The sequence below is a fragment of the Oncorhynchus mykiss genome, chromosome 17 (genome assembly GCF_013265735.2).
Source record: "Oncorhynchus mykiss isolate Arlee chromosome 17, USDA_OmykA_1.1, whole genome shotgun sequence".
Taxonomy (NCBI): Eukaryota; Metazoa; Chordata; class Actinopteri; order Salmoniformes; family Salmonidae; genus Oncorhynchus; species Oncorhynchus mykiss.
Window position 1 is genome coordinate 26,217,567 of NC_048581.1, and position 18,300 is coordinate 26,235,866.

General features: G+C 44.2%; 1 protein-coding gene across 3 annotated transcripts in view; it reads right to left on the bottom strand.

Moving 5' to 3' along the window:
- Positions 1 to 18,300, bottom strand: part of LOC110493544 (phosphoinositide 3-kinase regulatory subunit 6) — a 47,242-nt gene that overhangs the window by 26,995 nt on the left and 1,947 nt on the right. Inside the window, exons 1-4 of one of the 3 annotated variants that reach the window (XM_036949481.1) lie at positions 2,590 to 2,790; positions 1,347 to 1,441; positions 1,120 to 1,221; positions 233 to 324 (exon numbers count right to left, since the gene is read on the bottom strand). In XM_036949481.1, coding sequence (XP_036805376.1) covers positions 233 to 324; positions 1,120 to 1,221; positions 1,347 to 1,407 — 255 coding nt within the window. In that variant the 5' untranslated portion in view covers positions 1,408 to 1,441; positions 2,590 to 2,790. Of the gene's footprint in view, positions 1 to 232; positions 325 to 1,119; positions 1,222 to 1,346; positions 1,442 to 2,589; positions 2,791 to 18,300 lie in introns of those variants that run through there. The other 2 variants (XM_036949479.1, XM_036949480.1) reach the window with 2 other exon arrangements.

The window sequence follows — 18,300 nt, forward strand, 5'->3', positions numbered from 1 at the left end:
AGATGGCCAATCCACCCCTGGTTCCCACTAGACATAACATTCATGTATCACATCATTGCACAATGTCCTTGACAATCTCAGTGTTCTTTTCAAGTTGATTTGGGTAGCAATCATTGATTGTCTTATTATGTCTCTTGACACTACAGTGAAGACTAATAATGAATGGCCCAGAGACTTATATTTCTCCATATAAGGCCCCGGAATGGCCTAATGGCGCACACTGATGACATACCCTTTCCAGCTCCTTGACGATGACTCTCACCAGAATGAGACTGTTGGCAGGATTGTTCCGAACCTTCTTGTGCAACGTCCATCTTAGCATCCCTTCGAGTAGAAACACACACTCAGCACTTGCAAACATTTCCACAGACATGGCACTAAACAGCACTCACACTCTCTGTTGTTTCCATAGACATAGCTCTACACAAATAGCTTGTGTGACTCAGTGCGAATGCCTTGTTCCATTGCACAACGAACCCAAACCGTGGATAAAACTAATAGCTGACTCAATGCAATTTTCCGATTATTGGCAGGCAGAGGTTATGTGTCATCCTCATGTGGTTTGGGCAGATTAATATGGCCTGGTCGGAACATTAAAGAGGATCAACTCCTTCTGGACGGTGGAGCAGAGAGGCAAGTCAGGGACCTTTAGTCCATTTTAAACCTAGATGCTTTGTATGTAAGACATAGGTGGCTGGTGGCACTTTAATTGGGGAGGACAGGCTCAAAGTAATGGAATAAATGGAACGGTATCAAACACACCATTTCCATGTGCTTGATACCATTCCATTCACTTCCTTCCAGCTATTATTATGAGCCATCCTCCCCTCCCCAGCCTCCTGTGATATAAGGGTACCCATATGTATCGTTATTGAACTTAGGGTCAGTAATGTGGGGGTTACTTGATGAAGCTTGCTATATGCATCTAGCTAGCACTACCAGTTGAAGCTAGCCAGTTAGCAACACCTCTGAACAAACCAGACTGGAAATGTGCAACAAAAGCAGCCTGACCTGAAACGGAGCCATGCTCACTGGAAAGCAAGCCGGTTCACTACCTCTCAGCTCTGCTCAACTCAACAGTGTGTAAACCCCATAAAGAGTCTAGTGGAAACTCCTTACCTTTATTGAGCACAGAGGAGGGGTGTTGGCTCTCCAGCTCCCTGAGCACGGCCTGGACACTGCGGTAGATGTCCGACTCTGAGGCCAAGGGGGCGCAGCTGCCTGGAGAGTCAGGGGTCAGAGGTTAAGAGTTCATGTTAATACAAGTCGTACAGCAAATGTTCCATTTTGGATCAAATGTACATGCATGCCGCTGTTCAAATGACACCCTATTCCCCACATATTACCTATAGGCTCCATGCTGCTCGGGGGGCTGCTCGAGCTATCCCAGGCTGCCTTGTTGGTCATGTCTCACATGCATGGTGGGGCCACGGCCTGGTGTCTATAGGGACGGAACAGGGAGAAAGTCTAATCTGTTAGCGGTACCCACCTTTATTTAACCTAGGAAAAAGGCTATAGGCTTAAAAAATTTACTGGACATTCTTGTGGCACAGAGGTGTTAGGACTTGTGAGTCCCCAAGAGTAGAGCCAGTGAATTGACCAAGGACATCACACACACACACTCACACACACACACACACACACACACACACACACACACACACACACACACACACACACACACACACACACACACACACACACACACACACACACACACACACACACACACACACACAACCCTGAGCTATAACACTGGACATAATGACTTTCAGCAGCAGGTGCCGAAGTCACAGTCCCAATACTGTTCCAATAGAACAAGGCTGATCGTTCTCATTGCCTCATAAACAACCTCTTTCTCTGCTTCTCTTTCTCACAGTCTAGTTTATCGCCGCACGAATAGAATTATACCCCACGCCAAATGTTTCGTTTTTTGGCTTTAGTTAGAGATCAGTCATCTCCCCACCTGTTTCACACCATCCCCCATAACAAAGACTGAAATGACTGGGGATGTACGGAGGTCTATGGGACAAATGACTGGGGATGTACGGAGGTCTATAGGACACATTTCCGATCCAGTTAAAGCTTGGAAAGAAACGACTATCTGACAAACCATGTCGCGGTTCCCTAAGCCGGAAGGCAGAGAGCATGCTCTCTCTCTCTCTCTCTCTCTCTCTCTCTCTCTCTCTCTCTCTCTCTCTCTCTCTCTCTCTCTCTCTCTCTCTCTCTCTCTCTCTCTCTCTCTCTCTCTCTCTCTCTCTCTCTCTCTCTCTCTCTCTCTCTCTCTCTCTCTCTCTCTCTCTCTCTCTCTCTCTCTCTCTCTCTCTCTCTCTCTCTCTCTCTCTCTCTCTCTCTCTCTCTCTCTCTCTCTCTCTCTCTCTCTCTCTCTCTCTCTCTCTCTCTCTCTCTCTCTCTCTCTCTCTCTCTCTCTCTCTCTCTCTCTCTCTCCTCTCTCTCTCAATGTTAGTTCTCATACCGAAAGTTCACAATTAGTTTGCAACTTCCAGTTCTATCCCACACATCCATCATCCAGTACCTACCGTCCAAAGCACCCGAAACAGGTGAACCGCCAAAAACAAATCCCCCTACCTTTTCCCTGCCAGAAAAGTTCCTCTTTCCAACAATACCCGAAAGGTTCCCTGAGGCGTTTAATTTCCGACACACTGGCTCAGTGTTCAACGTGCTGCTGCAGGATCTGACAGAGAGAATAGTGAAGTGGAGTGAACTTCCTCTAACTGGGAGGTGGTGACGAGCTGGTGGGGTTGGTGACAGAGAGAGTGGCAGTGTTCTGAGAGAGGGGGAGAGAGAGAGGTAGAGGGGGAGGAGGAAAGTGAGGTAGAGGGGGAGGAGGACGTTTGGGGGCAAGGTAACAGCAGCAACCTGATTGAACTGAGTTTAATGTTGCATTTTAGGCAACTAGGCATCTTTCTCCCTCTCCCTCAGGCTGCCCTGAGGTTGTTCCTGAGGCTACAGTAGAAAATGGAGGTTTAGTTGGAGGGGATTTAACCTTGATCCCTGTAATAAAGCACGACATAGGGAATGACAGCAACAGGGACAACAGCGCTGCCTCAGCAACTCAGCAACTGCCTGAGTGACCACACGTTTCCTGTTCCTGATGCACCCCTCACTCACTCACTCACTCACTCACTTCCTTTCTTCCTCTCTCTCTCTCTCTCTCTCTCTCTCCATCCTCCCTCACTCTCTCTCTTCCATACCCTCCGTCTCTCACAGACACACTAACATAATGTTTTTTTTTAACACTTAACGTGCGGAGGGAGGACAGGACCTGAGACATTTCCTCTCTGTGTGAATGCGTAGGGTTGCACCACACACGACAGGCTATATTTAGGTTGGAGTGTGTGTGTGTGTGTGTGTGTGTGTGTGTGTGTGCACGTGTGTGTGTGTGTGTGTGTGTGTGTGTGTGCCCCAGAGGTTTCATTCAAGCGTTGCCAAATGAAGAGCCTAAAATAAGTAGGTAAATTAAAAAATTTCAGTTTCTGCACTAATTATTCATGTCCTTGCAGACTGAGAGAGGAAGTGTACGCGTCACAACAATGAGTGATCTGCAGACAATTCTAGGTCTGTATATCGTGTAGATTTGATATGGGTGTTTCAAGTGGCACACAACTAGAGCTCTGCCTGTGGATGAGATTTGGAGCTTTTGATAAGAGTCGCCAAAACCACTGGTAAAAGCTCGTACTTCAAGAAAGAAGTACAAGACTGAAGTCCAAGTTTGCAGAGGGGAGTGCTCTACCACCACAAAACCCCAGGCTTCAAGTGGACATGAACACTCACAAACAATGTGCTACAATACAATCAAACAGACCCTTATCAGACTGTATAATTGTACATGGTACATGGCTAAAAACAGATGTGATCCTCAAGGAGGAAAAGAGTTTGAAGACCAGAAATATTTGTATGCAGTAATTCACTCTTTAAGGGCACTGCACTCACAATGACTTCCCATAACAAAGACAAAAGCAAAGCAAGTTGTATAAATCTGATAGATACTGCAGGAGTGGAGTCACACAGGGCTCAGTAATCCGACCCATCCAGTTTGATAATCTCTCTGCCCGGTTACAACCCTTTCCCGTTACTTCAGTCACACCTGCGTTTACCCAGCTAGCCACGCCCCTTTCACATGATCACATACCTAGAAACGCCCTACAGTACGTGCAGGGTTACTCAGGTGTATGATTAAGGTTTCATAAACACACACACACACACACTCATGAACGCACGAGCGCACACGCACTCTATAAAAAGTACTGTGCAGGACTATACAGGTGTAGAGTCCATGGCTGAGATGTAAAGTATGACCTGGGCTTAGTCCTTGTAATCCGTTTACGGGCCAAACGTTCTGATTTACGAAATGAGCGATGTCTAGTGATGATTTTCTCTCCTTTGAGTATAGAAAAGTAGGCTGTCTTTGAATTTGTAGTCTCACTCAACCCTCCCACTGCGTTTCAAAGCCAGGTTCTGTAACCAGTGGAGCCAAGTCTCCCTCTTTTCCTCAGAGAAAATGACTTGAGAGATTACCGTTCAAAAGATACTGTAATACCGGTAATACCGGTGCTACAATTCTTTTCTTTCTATTGTGCATTGGCGGGCTGCATTTTACATTCATAAAGCATATCGCTGGCCATTCTAAAACTCGGCTACTTGCGGACCAGACCGTTAACATGACAAGGTGTAGCCTAAACAAATGGTTATCTCATTAGCGAGCTACAGTGCCTTGCGAAAGTATTCGGCCCCCTTGAACTTTGCGACCTTTTGCCACATTTCAGGCTTCAAACATAAAGATATAAAACTGTATTTTTTTGTGAAGAATCAACAACAAGTGGGACACAATCATGAAGTGGAACGACATTTATTGGATATTTCAAACCTTTTTAACAAATCAAAAACTGAAAAATTGGGCGTGCAAAATTATTCAGCCCCCTTAAGTTAATACTTTGTAGCGCCACCTTTTGCTGCGATTACAGCTGTAAGTCGCTTGGGGTATGTCTCTATCAGTTTTGCACATCGAGAGACTGACATTTTTTCCCATTCCTCCTTGCAAAACAGCTCGAGCTCAGTGAGGTTGGATGGAGAGCATTTGTGAACAGCAGTTTTCAGTTCTTTCCACAGATTCTCGATTGGATTCAGGTCTGGACTTTGACTTGGCCATTCTAACACCTGGATATGTTTATTTTTGAACCATTCCATTGTAGATTTTGCTTTATGTTTTGGATCATTGTCTTGTTGGAAGACAAATCTCCGTCCCAGTCTCAGGTCTTTTGCAGACTCCATCAGGTTTTCTTCCAGAATGGTCCTGTATTTGGCTCCATCCATCTTCCCATCAATTTTAACCATCTTCCCTGTCCCTGCTGAACAAAAGCAGGCCCAAACCATGATGCTGCCACCACCATGTTTGACAGTGGGGATGGTGTGTTCAGCTGTGTTGCTTTTACGCCAAACATAACGTTTTGCATTGTTGCCAAAAAGTTCAATTTTGGTTTCATCTGACCAGAGCACCTTCTTCCACATGTTTGGTGTGTCTCCCAGGTGGCTTGTGGCAAACTTTAAACAACACTTTTTATGGATATCTTTAAGAAATGGCTTTCTTCTTGCCCCTCTTCCATAAAGGCCAGATTTGTGCATATTTGTGCAGATTTGTGCAGATTTGTTGTCCTATGGACAGAGTCTCCCACCTCAGCTGTAGATCTCTGCAGTTCATCCAGAGTGATCATGGGCCTCTTGGCTGCATCTCTGATCAGTCTTCTCCTTTCATGAGCTGAAAGTTTAGAGGGACGGCCAGGTCTTGGTAGATTTGCAGTGGTCTGATACTCCTTCCATTTCAATACTATCGCTTGCAGAGTGCTCCTTGGGATGTTTAAAGCTTGGGAAATCTTTTTGTATCCAAATCCGGCTTTAAACTTCTTCACAACAGTATCTCGGACCTGCCTGGTGTGTTCCTTGTTCTTCATGATGCTCTCTGCGCTTTTAACAGACCTCTGAGACTATCACAGTGCAGGTGCATTTATACGGAGACTTGATTACACACAGGTGGATTGTATTTATCATCATTAGTCATTTAGGTCAACATTGGATCATTCAGAGATCCTCACTGAACTTCTGGAGAGAGTTTGCTGCACTGAAAGTAAAGGGGCTGAATAATTTTGCACGCCCAATTTTTCAGTTTTTGATTTGTCAAAAAAGTTTGAAATATCCAATAAATGTCGTTCCACTCCATGATTGTGTCCCACTTGTTGTTGATTCTTCACAAAAAAATACAGTTTTATATCTTTATGTTTGAAGCCTGAAATGTGGCAAAAGGTCGCAAAGTTCAAGGGGGCCGAATACTTTCGCAAGGCACTGTATAGCTAACAACCTGGATGCAACGTTTTGGAACATTCAGATAGAAATATGTAGAGTGGCAGTACCCAGGAAAGGGATGAACAGGGTTGGCTGGTATGCTCCTGCGGATGACAACAAGGACACAGACATACCACAGCCTGGCAGTGTAAAGTAAACTACCTTCTTCCAGCCCTGCCTATTATTTACAGGACAGAGCTGGCTCAGTTCCTGCTCTCTGTTTCCACTGCAGGTAGGAGGAATCCTGTTAACATCTGCCTGTAGAGCCTCAGTCTGTAGAACTGGGTCATATGAATTAGTTTGCAACGGTAATTCCTCTGAAAACAGGAAGGGCCAGCAAGATAGAGAGAGAGAGAGAGAGAGAGAGAGAGAGAGAGAGAGAGAGAGAGAGAGAGAGAGAGAGAGAATATAGTCATTGGGGTGGGGGGGGGGGGGGGGTGCGTGTGGCTTGAGCCTTGAAATCCCCACGTAAGGACATTGAGCAGCAAAACAATGTATATACTGCAGGCTCACATGTCCCTCTATACAAAACCCAGGGAAGTACCTAGTCTCGTGTAGAGTCGTTATTATGTCACAGTTGAAAAACCAGGCAAGCACAGTGTCCAAATAGTCCGGTAAAACATTCCTTTCATGAGATAAGCCAAGAAATGTCTCAGCTAAAGTAACTCTTAAATTGTGTTGCTACAATATGTCGGTGAGCAATGCCTCACGTCACAAGCAAGTTGATGCTTATTGTCATTAGTCTTGTCCTGGAGGCAGAACTGAGTGATTTCCCCTTAGACAGGCCAGCTGCAAAGTCAAACTTCGCTACATGGTAAAAATGAATGAAAACAAAAATGTGCTTTAAGGTTAGGGTTAGCAGTGTGGTTAAGGTTAGGATTAGCAGTGTGGTTAATGTTAGGATTAGCAGTGTGGTTAAGGTTAGGATTAGCAGTGTGGTTAAGGTTAGGGTTAAGTTTAAAAACAGATTTTATGACCTTGTGGCTGTGCCAGCTTGTGACCACTCTACAGAGCTGCCTCCACAACAAGATTCATGACGAAAAATGCTAAAACCGCACGTCACAAACTAACACTACAAAGGTTTTTTTTTTGGAAACCAGTACAGTAACAAATAGTGCAAATGTTGTTCTTCGATCATTTCCTGGTCAACTGTGCAGGACTATACAGGTGTAGAGTCCATGGCTGAGATGTAAAGTATGACCTGGGCTTAGTCCTTGTAATCCGTTTACGGGCCAAACGTTCTGATTTACGAAATGAGCGATGTCTAGTGATGATTTTCTCTCCTTTGAGTATAGAAAAGTAGGCTGTCTTTGAATTTGTAGTCTCACTCAACCCTCCCACTGCGTTTCAAAGCCAGGTTCTGTAACCAGTGGAGCCAAGTCTCCCTCTTTTCCTCAGAGAAAATGACTTGAGAGATTACCGTTCAAAAGATACTGTAATACCGGTAATACCGGTAATACCGGTGCTACAATTCTTTTCTTTCTATTGTGCATTGGCGGGCTGCATTTTACATTCATAAAGCATATCGCTGGCCATTCTAAAACTCGGCTACTTGCGGACCAGACCGTTAACATGACAAGGTGTAGCCTAAACAAATGGTTATCTCATTAGCGAGCTACAGTGCCTTGCGAAAGTATTCGGCCCCCTTGAACTTTGCGACCTTTTGCCACATTTCAGGCTTCAAACATAAAGATATAAAACTGTATTTTTTTGTGAAGAATCAACAACAAGTGGGACACAATCATGAAGTGGAACGACATTTATTGGATATTTCAAACCTTTTTAACAAATCAAAAACTGAAAAATTGGGCGTGCAAAATTATTCAGCCCCCTTAAGTTAATACTTTGTAGCGCCACCTTTTGCTGCGATTACAGCTGTAAGTCGCTTGGGGTATGTCTCTATCAGTTTTGCACATCGAGAGACTGACATTTTTTCCCATTCCTCCTTGCAAAACAGCTCGAGCTCAGTGAGGTTGGATGGAGAGCATTTGTGAACAGCAGTTTTCAGTTCTTTCCACAGATTCTCGATTGGATTCAGGTCTGGACTTTGACTTGGCCATTCTAACACCTGGATATGTTTATTTTTGAACCATTCCATTGTAGATTTTGCTTTATGTTTTGGATCATTGTCTTGTTGGAAGACAAATCTCCGTCCCAGTCTCAGGTCTTTTGCAGACTCCATCAGGTTTTCTTCCAGAATGGTCCTGTATTTGGCTCCATCCATCTTCCCATCAATTTTAACCATCTTCCCTGTCCCTGCTGAACAAAAGCAGGCCCAAACCATGATGCTGCCACCACCATGTTTGACAGTGGGGATGGTGTGTTCAGCTGTGTTGCTTTTACGCCAAACATAACGTTTTGCATTGTTGCCAAAAAGTTCAATTTTGGTTTCATCTGACCAGAGCACCTTCTTCCACATGTTTGGTGTGTCTCCCAGGTGGCTTGTGGCAAACTTTAAACAACACTTTTTATGGATATCTTTAAGAAATGGCTTTCTTCTTGCCCCTCTTCCATAAAGGCCAGATTTGTGCATATTTGTGCAGATTTGTGCAGATTTGTTGTCCTATGGACAGAGTCTCCCACCTCAGCTGTAGATCTCTGCAGTTCATCCAGAGTGATCATGGGCCTCTTGGCTGCATCTCTGATCAGTCTTCTCCTTTCATGAGCTGAAAGTTTAGAGGGACGGCCAGGTCTTGGTAGATTTGCAGTGGTCTGATACTCCTTCCATTTCAATACTATCGCTTGCAGAGTGCTCCTTGGGATGTTTAAAGCTTGGGAAATCTTTTTGTATCCAAATCCGGCTTTAAACTTCTTCACAACAGTATCTCGGACCTGCCTGGTGTGTTCCTTGTTCTTCATGATGCTCTCTGCGCTTTTAACAGACCTCTGAGACTATCACAGTGCAGGTGCATTTATACGGAGACTTGATTACACACAGGTGGATTGTATTTATCATCATTAGTCATTTAGGTCAACATTGGATCATTCAGAGATCCTCACTGAACTTCTGGAGAGAGTTTGCTGCACTGAAAGTAAAGGGGCTGAATAATTTTGCACGCCCAATTTTTCAGTTTTTGATTTGTCAAAAAAGTTTGAAATATCCAATAAATGTCGTTCCACTCCATGATTGTGTCCCACTTGTTGTTGATTCTTCACAAAAAAATACAGTTTTATATCTTTATGTTTGAAGCCTGAAATGTGGCAAAAGGTCGCAAAGTTCAAGGGGGCCGAATACTTTCGCAAGGCACTGTATAGCTAACAACCTGGATGCAACGTTTTGGAACATTCAGATAGAAATATGTAGAGTGGCAGTACCCAGGAAAGGGATGAACAGGGTTGGCTGGTATGCTCCTGCGGATGACAACAAGGACACAGACATACCACAGCCTGGCAGTGTAAAGTAAACTACCTTCTTCCAGCCCTGCCTATTATTTACAGGACAGAGCTGGCTCAGTTCCTGCTCTCTGTTTCCACTGCAGGTAGGAGGAATCCTGTTAACATCTGCCTGTAGAGCCTCAGTCTGTAGAACTGGGTCATATGAATTAGTTTGCAACGGTAATTCCTCTGAAAACAGGAAGGGCCAGCAAGAGAGAGAGAGAGAGAGAGAGAGAGAGAGAGAGAGAGAGAGAGAGAGAGAGAGAATATAGTCATTGGGGTGGGGGGGGGGGGGTGCGTGTGGCTTGAGCCTTGAAATCCCCACGTAAGGACATTGAGCAGCAAAACAATGTATATACTGCAGGCTCACATGTCCCTCTATACAAAACCCAGGGAAGTACCTAGTCTCGTGTAGAGTCGTTATTATGTCACAGTTGAAAAACCAGGCAAGCACAGTGTCCAAATAGTCCGGTAAAACATTCCTTTCATGAGATAAGCCAAGAAATGTCTCAGCTAAAGTAACTCTTAAATTGTGTTGCTACAATATGTCGGTGAGCAATGCCTCACGTCACAAGCAAGTTGATGCTTATTGTCATTAGTCTTGTCCTGGAGGCAGAACTGAGTGATTTCCACTTAGACAGGCCAGCTGCAAAGTCAAACTTCGCTACATGGTAAAAATGAATGAAAACAAAAATGTGCTTTAAGGTTAGGGTTAGCAGTGTGGTTAAGGTTAGGATTAGCAGTGTGGTTAATGTTAGGATTAGCAGTGTGGTTAAGGTTAGGATTAGCAGTGTGGTTAAGGTTAGGGTTAAGTTTAAAAACAGATTTTATGACCTTGTGGCTGTGCCAGCTTGTGACCACTCTACAGAGCTGCCTCCACAACAAGATTCATGACGAAAAATGCTAAAACCGCACGTCACAAACTAACACTACAAAGGTTTTTTTTTTGGAAACCAGTACAGTAACAAATAGTGCAAATGTTGTTCTTCGATCATTTCCTGGTCAACTGTGCAGGACTATACAGGTGTAGAGTCCATGGCTGAGATGTAAAGTATGACCTGGGCTTAGTCCTTGTAATCCGTTTACGGGCCAAACGTTCTGATTTACGAAATGAGCGATGTCTAGTGATGATTTTCTCTCCTTTGAGTATAGAAAAGTAGGCTGTCTTTGAATTTGTAGTCTCACTCAACCCTCCCACTGCGTTTCAAAGCCAGGTTCTGTAACCAGTGGAGCCAAGTCTCCCTCTTTTCCTCAGAGAAAATGACTTGAGAGATTACCGTTCAAAAGATACTGTAATACCGGTAATACCGGTAATACCGGTGCTACAATTCTTTTCTTTCTATTGTGCATTGGCGGGCTGCATTTTACATTCATAAAGCATATCGCTGGCCATTCTAAAACTCGGCTACTTGCGGACCAGACCGTTAACATGACAAGGTGTAGCCTAAACAAATGGTTATCTCATTAGCGAGCTACAGTGCCTTGCGAAAGTATTCGGCCCCCTTGAACTTTGCGACCTTTTGCCACATTTCAGGCTTCAAACATAAAGATATAAAACTGTATTTTTTTGTGAAGAATCAACAACAAGTGGGACACAATCATGAAGTGGAACGACATTTATTGGATATTTCAAACCTTTTTAACAAATCAAAAACTGAAAAATTGGGCGTGCAAAATTATTCAGCCCCCTTAAGTTAATACTTTGTAGCGCCACCTTTTGCTGCGATTACAGCTGTAAGTCGCTTGGGGTATGTCTCTATCAGTTTTGCACATCGAGAGACTGACATTTTTTCCCATTCCTCCTTGCAAAACAGCTCGAGCTCAGTGAGGTTGGATGGAGAGCATTTGTGAACAGCAGTTTTCAGTTCTTTCCACAGATTCTCGATTGGATTCAGGTCTGGACTTTGACTTGGCCATTCTAACACCTGGATATGTTTATTTTTGAACCATTCCATTGTAGATTTTGCTTTATGTTTTGGATCATTGTCTTGTTGGAAGACAAATCTCCGTCCCAGTCTCAGGTCTTTTGCAGACTCCATCAGGTTTTCTTCCAGAATGGTCCTGTATTTGGCTCCATCCATCTTCCCATCAATTTTAACCATCTTCCCTGTCCCTGCTGAACAAAAGCAGGCCCAAACCATGATGCTGCCACCACCATGTTTGACAGTGGGGATGGTGTGTTCAGCTGTGTTGCTTTTACGCCAAACATAACGTTTTGCATTGTTGCCAAAAAGTTCAATTTTGGTTTCATCTGACCAGAGCACCTTCTTCCACATGTTTGGTGTGTCTCCCAGGTGGCTTGTGGCAAACTTTAAACAACACTTTTTATGGATATCTTTAAGAAATGGCTTTCTTCTTGCCCCTCTTCCATAAAGGCCAGATTTGTGCATATTTGTGCAGATTTGTGCAGATTTGTTGTCCTATGGACAGAGTCTCCCACCTCAGCTGTAGATCTCTGCAGTTCATCCAGAGTGATCATGGGCCTCTTGGCTGCATCTCTGATCAGTCTTCTCCTTTCATGAGCTGAAAGTTTAGAGGGACGGCCAGGTCTTGGTAGATTTGCAGTGGTCTGATACTCCTTCCATTTCAATACTATCGCTTGCAGAGTGCTCCTTGGGATGTTTAAAGCTTGGGAAATCTTTTTGTATCCAAATCCGGCTTTAAACTTCTTCACAACAGTATCTCGGACCTGCCTGGTGTGTTCCTTGTTCTTCATGATGCTCTCTGCGCTTTTAACAGACCTCTGAGACTATCACAGTGCAGGTGCATTTATACGGAGACTTGATTACACACAGGTGGATTGTATTTATCATCATTAGTCATTTAGGTCAACATTGGATCATTCAGAGATCCTCACTGAACTTCTGGAGAGAGTTTGCTGCACTGAAAGTAAAGGGGCTGAATAATTTTGCACGCCCAATTTTTCAGTTTTTGATTTGTCAAAAAAGTTTGAAATATCCAATAAATGTCGTTCCACTCCATGATTGTGTCCCACTTGTTGTTGATTCTTCACAAAAAAATACAGTTTTATATCTTTATGTTTGAAGCCTGAAATGTGGCAAAAGGTCGCAAAGTTCAAGGGGGCCGAATACTTTCGCAAGGCACTGTATAGCTAACAACCTGGATGCAACGTTTTGGAACATTCAGATAGAAATATGTAGAGTGGCAGTACCCAGGAAAGGGATGAACAGGGTTGGCTGGTATGCTCCTGCGGATGACAACAAGGACACAGACATACCACAGCCTGGCAGTGTAAAGTAAACTACCTTCTTCCAGCCCTGCCTATTATTTACAGGACAGAGCTGGCTCAGTTCCTGCTCTCTGTTTCCACTGCAGGTAGGAGGAATCCTGTTAACATCTGCCTGTAGAGCCTCAGTCTGTAGAACTGGGTCATATGAATTAGTTTGCAACGGTAATTCCTCTGAAAACAGGAAGGGCCAGCAAGAGAGAGAGAGAGAGAGAGAGAGAGAGAGAGAGAGAGAGAGAGAGAGAGAGAGAGAGAGAGAGAATATAGTCATTGGGGTGGGGGGGGGGGGGGGGGGGGGGGGGGCGTGTGGCTTGAGCCTTGAAATCCCCACGTAAGGACATTGAGCAGCAAAACAATGTATATACTGCAGGCTCACATGTCCCTCTATACAAAACCCAGGGAAGTACCTAGTCTCGTGTAGAGTCGTTATTATGTCACAGTTGAAAAACCAGGCAAGCACAGTGTCCAAATAGTCCGGTAAAACATTCCTTTCATGAGATAAGCCAAGAAATGTCTCAGCTAAAGTAACTCTTAAATTGTGTTGCTACAATATGTCGGTGAGCAATGCCTCACGTCACAAGCAAGTTGATGCTTATTGTCATTAGTCTTGTCCTGGAGGCAGAACTGAGTGATTTCCCCTTAGACAGGCCAGCTGCAAAGTCAAACTTCGCTACATGGTAAAAATGAATGAAAACAAAAATGTGCTTTAAGGTTAGGGTTAGCAGTGTGGTTAAGGTTAGGATTAGCAGTGTGGTTAATGTTAGGATTAGCAGTGTGGTTAAGGTTAGGATTAGCAGTGTGGTTAAGGTTAGGGTTAAGTTTAAAAACAGATTTTATGACCTTGTGGCTGTGCCAGCTTGTGACCACTCTACAGAGCTGCCTCCACAACAAGATTCATGACGAAAAATGCTAAAACCGCACGTCACAAACTAACACTACAAAGGTTTTTTTTTTGGAAACCAGTACAGTAACAAATAGTGCAAATGTTGTTCTTCGATCATTTCCATAAAAAACAAGGCACCATGTACAGAAAAAACTCTAAAAGTGACACCATTGAAAACCAACAGTATTTCTCTCCATCAAACTAAGCAATAATCTAAATCCAACCCCTCTGACCCATAAACACCTTACGTAACCATAACCCATACAAGATAAACTGGTCAATGATTCTCCTCCACCAGTGGTAGAAGTGCCTGTGAGAAAATAAACATAGGCTATCTCTCTCTCTCTCTCTCTCTCTCTCTCTCTCTACACTGTCCTTCACTCCCTCGCCATTTCTCTCTCTCCATCCTCCCTCACTCTCTCTCTTCCATACCCTCCGTCTCTCACAGACACACTAACATAATGTTTTTTTTAACACTTAATGTGCGGAGGGAGGACAGGACCTGAGACATTTCCTCTCTGTGTGAATGCGTAGGGTTGCACCACACACGACAGGCTATATTTAGGTTGGAGTGCGTGTGTGTGTGTGTGTGTGTGTGTGTGTGTGTGTGTGTGTGTGTGTGTGTGTGCACGTGTGTGTGTGTGTGTGTGTGTGTGTGTGTGTGTGCCCCAGAGGTTTCATTCAAGCGTTGCCAAATGAAGAGCCTAAAATAAGTAGGTAAATTAAAAAATTTCAGTTTCTGCACTAATTATTCATGTCCTTGCAGACTGAGAGAGGAAGTGTACGTGTCGCAACAATGAGTGATCTGCAGACAATTCTAGGTCTGTATATCGTGTAGATTTGATATGGGTGTTTCAAGTGGCACACAACTAGAGCTCTGCCTGTGGATGAGATTTGGAGCTTTTGATAAGAGTCGCCAAAACCAATGGTAAAAGCTCGTACTTCAAGAAAGAAGTACAAGACTGAAGTCCAAGTTTGCAGAGGGGAGTGCTCTACCACCACAAAACCCCAGGCTTCAAGTGGACATGAACACTCACAAACAATGTGCTACAATACAATCAAACAGACCCTTATCAGACAGTATAATTGTACATGGTACATGGCTAAAAACAGATGTGATCCTCAAGGAGGAAAAGAGTTTGAAGACCAGAAATATTTGTATGCAGTAATTCACTCTTTAAGGGCACTGCACTCACAATGACTTCCCATAACAAAGACAAAAGCAAAGCAAGTTGTATAAATCTGATAGATACTGCAGGAGTGGAGTCACACAGGGCTCAGTAATCCGACCCATCCAGTTTGATAATCTCTCTGCCCGGTTACAACCCTTTCCCGTTACTTCAGTCACACCTGCGTTTACCCAGCTAGCCACGCCCCTTTCACATGATCACATACCTATAAACGCCCTACAGTACGTGCAGGGTTACTCAGGTGTATGATTAAGGTTTCATAAACACACACACACACACTCATGAACGCACGAGCGCACACGCACTCTATAAAAAGTACTGTGCAGGACTATACAGGTGTAGAGTCCATGGCTGAGATGTAATGTATGATAACGTATGTTGAGCCTTGAAATCCCCACGTAAGGACATTGAGCAGCAAAACAATGTATATACTGCAGGCTCACATGTCCCTCTATACAAAACCCAGGGAAGTACCTAGTCTCGTGTAGAGTCGTTATTATGTCACAGTTGAAAAACCAGGCAAGCACAGTGTCCAAATAGTCCGGTAAAACATTCCTTTCATGAGATAAGCCAAGAAATGTCCCAGCTAAAGTAACTCTTAAATTGTGTTGCTACAATATGTCGTTGAGCAATGCCTCACGTCACAAGCAAGTTGATGCTTATTGTCATTAGTCTTGTCCTGGAGGCAGAACTGAGTGATTTCCCCTTAGACAGGCCAGCTGCAAAGTCAAACTTCGCTACATGGTAAAAATGAATGAAAACAAAAATGTGCTTTAAGGTTAGGGTTAGCAGTGTGGTTAAGGTTAGGGTTAGCAGTGTGGTTAAGGTTAGGGTTAGCAGTGTGGTTAAGGTTAGGATTAGCAGTGTGGTTAAGGTTAGGGTTAAGTTTAAAAACAGATTTTATGACCTTGTGGCTGTGCCAGCTTGTGACCACTCTACAGAGTTGCCTCCACAACAAGATTCATGACGAAAAATGCTAAAACGGCACGTCACAAACTAACACTACAAAGGTTTTTTTTTTTTGGAAACCAGTACAGTAACAAATAGTGCAAATGTTGTTCTTCGATCATTTCCATAAAAAACAAGGCACCATGTACAGAAAAAAATCTAAAAGTGACACCATTGAAAACCAACAGTATTTCTCTCCATCAAACTAAGCAATAATCTAAATCCAACCCCTCTGACCCATAAACACCTTACGTAACCATAACCCATACAAGATAAACTGGTCAATGATTCTCCTCCACCAGTGGTAGAAGTGCCTGTAAGAAAATAAACATAGGCTATGTCCTAAAAGTAGTGCATTCTACATACAGGGAATAGGGGGGCATTTCAGATGCACCCTCTATGCTGCTGGTGTGAGGGGGGATATCAATCAAGGATATTTCCTGCATTCACAGCAGGAACAATGTGAGGAAGTGTTTCAAGACCACTGGACTCTTGCAACCCTCTGGCCCTCTACCCGGGCTAAGCTTCCATCCCCTATCACATTGCGTCTGACCCACGCATGAGCACACGCACGCACACACACACACACACACACACACACACACACACACACACACACACACACACACACACACACACACACACACAAACACACACACACACACACACACACACACACACGCACGCACGCACGCACAAGCACACACACACACACACAGACACACACATTCAGGAGGGAGACATTTATACCCCATGTGCTAAAACCATCAGGCTGGATGGAGGAAGAGGGTGGGTATAGGGTGGGGGGGGGGGGGGGGGGGTCCTTAGGGGGGGTCCCCAGGGGGTCTATAGGTGTGAATTGGGTAAGCCCCTGTACAGAGGGTCACCTGAGGATGTCGCTCCTGAGGTGGTTGTTGTTTGGGCACCAGCACTCAGGGGCCAACTGTACTGTACAGTACAGTACACACACATGCATGCACAAATATGCATGTGAACGCATGGATGCAACCATGTTCACACAAGCACGCACAAAAACTACTGTAAACCTAACCAAAAATAAATACGACACTTTATAGCCATGGCAACTATTCAACTTCCACAAAGACCTACAGTACAGAACCTACTTTTGATGCCGGTTCATCGTGACTATGCTTTTTTACAACAAGGTTTTGAAACGATACCATTTGCACGATATCAAGTGTATGGCCTCCCTCTTATCAAAGTGATAAGAACGTTGCACTTAACGGTTTCCCATTCATTCCTTAACGGGAAATATAATGCTTAACCTGTTCTTCCCAGGCAAAAATCCAGGCTTGAAATCAAGGTTGTTACCATAGCTACAACTACAGCCTTGTGACAACTCAGTAACAAGGGTGCTTGTGGATTCCAGGCTAGTAGTGTTGTACATTGCGTAAGCATAAATGTCATTTTTCCATTGAATGGTTCTGTAGATTCTAGTAGGGCTGGTTTCGACATACAATCCTGCTGTACGTGGTCATTATAAAGCCATGTTATAATGACCACGTAAACACTTATCGAGGGAGGTTGTTTGGTGTCATGCAATCTATCCGCCACTGGGGCAGGATGCACGCAGGGCGTCAGACTAGACGTGGTCGCAACACACACATACGCACACACACACAAACACTTACTTGGCAGGGAGCATGTCGAGCCATTGTGGAGACAACCTCCCAGGAGGCTTTGCACATGACGATGCCAAAGGCGTGGCCCTTTGTTTATATACTCTTCTTTAGGAAAACAAACGGGTGGTGTGTTGTTGAAATAAAACTGAAGAGCGTCTGAGCTGAAGTGTGTCTGCGGTTTGCCTGTCACCTCAATGTGCTCATTGCGTCAGGCTTAGACCGTGAGTAAGGTAGCATTTCAATTTACAATTCTTCAGTTAAACTAGGAGGCTAAATAGTCATTTCTAATGCCAGACTCTTAGCCTGGGTGCCAGTGTGTTACTGCTCTCCATAAGGAAACCAGGCACAATGGAACAGACTGGCACCAAGGCTACCATATTCCCACTGGGGCCACTCTTGATTTATATCAACATAGGCATGCCATAAACTTAGAGTGTTTGGACCCAGTGACTCCTGGGTTGCTACTTTGCAAACCCATTGAGACAGAGGGCTTTACCTATAATGACACTGCCTAAGCTCTCAGCTATGTACACTACCAGCATCCCATACAGAAGACCCAAGCCAATGGGCCATACCATTGAGGGTCCATTTTCAGGGGTGGCCAGGGTTTATGGGCATTCCCATGACAAATCAGAGCACCACGATAAATCATTTAAA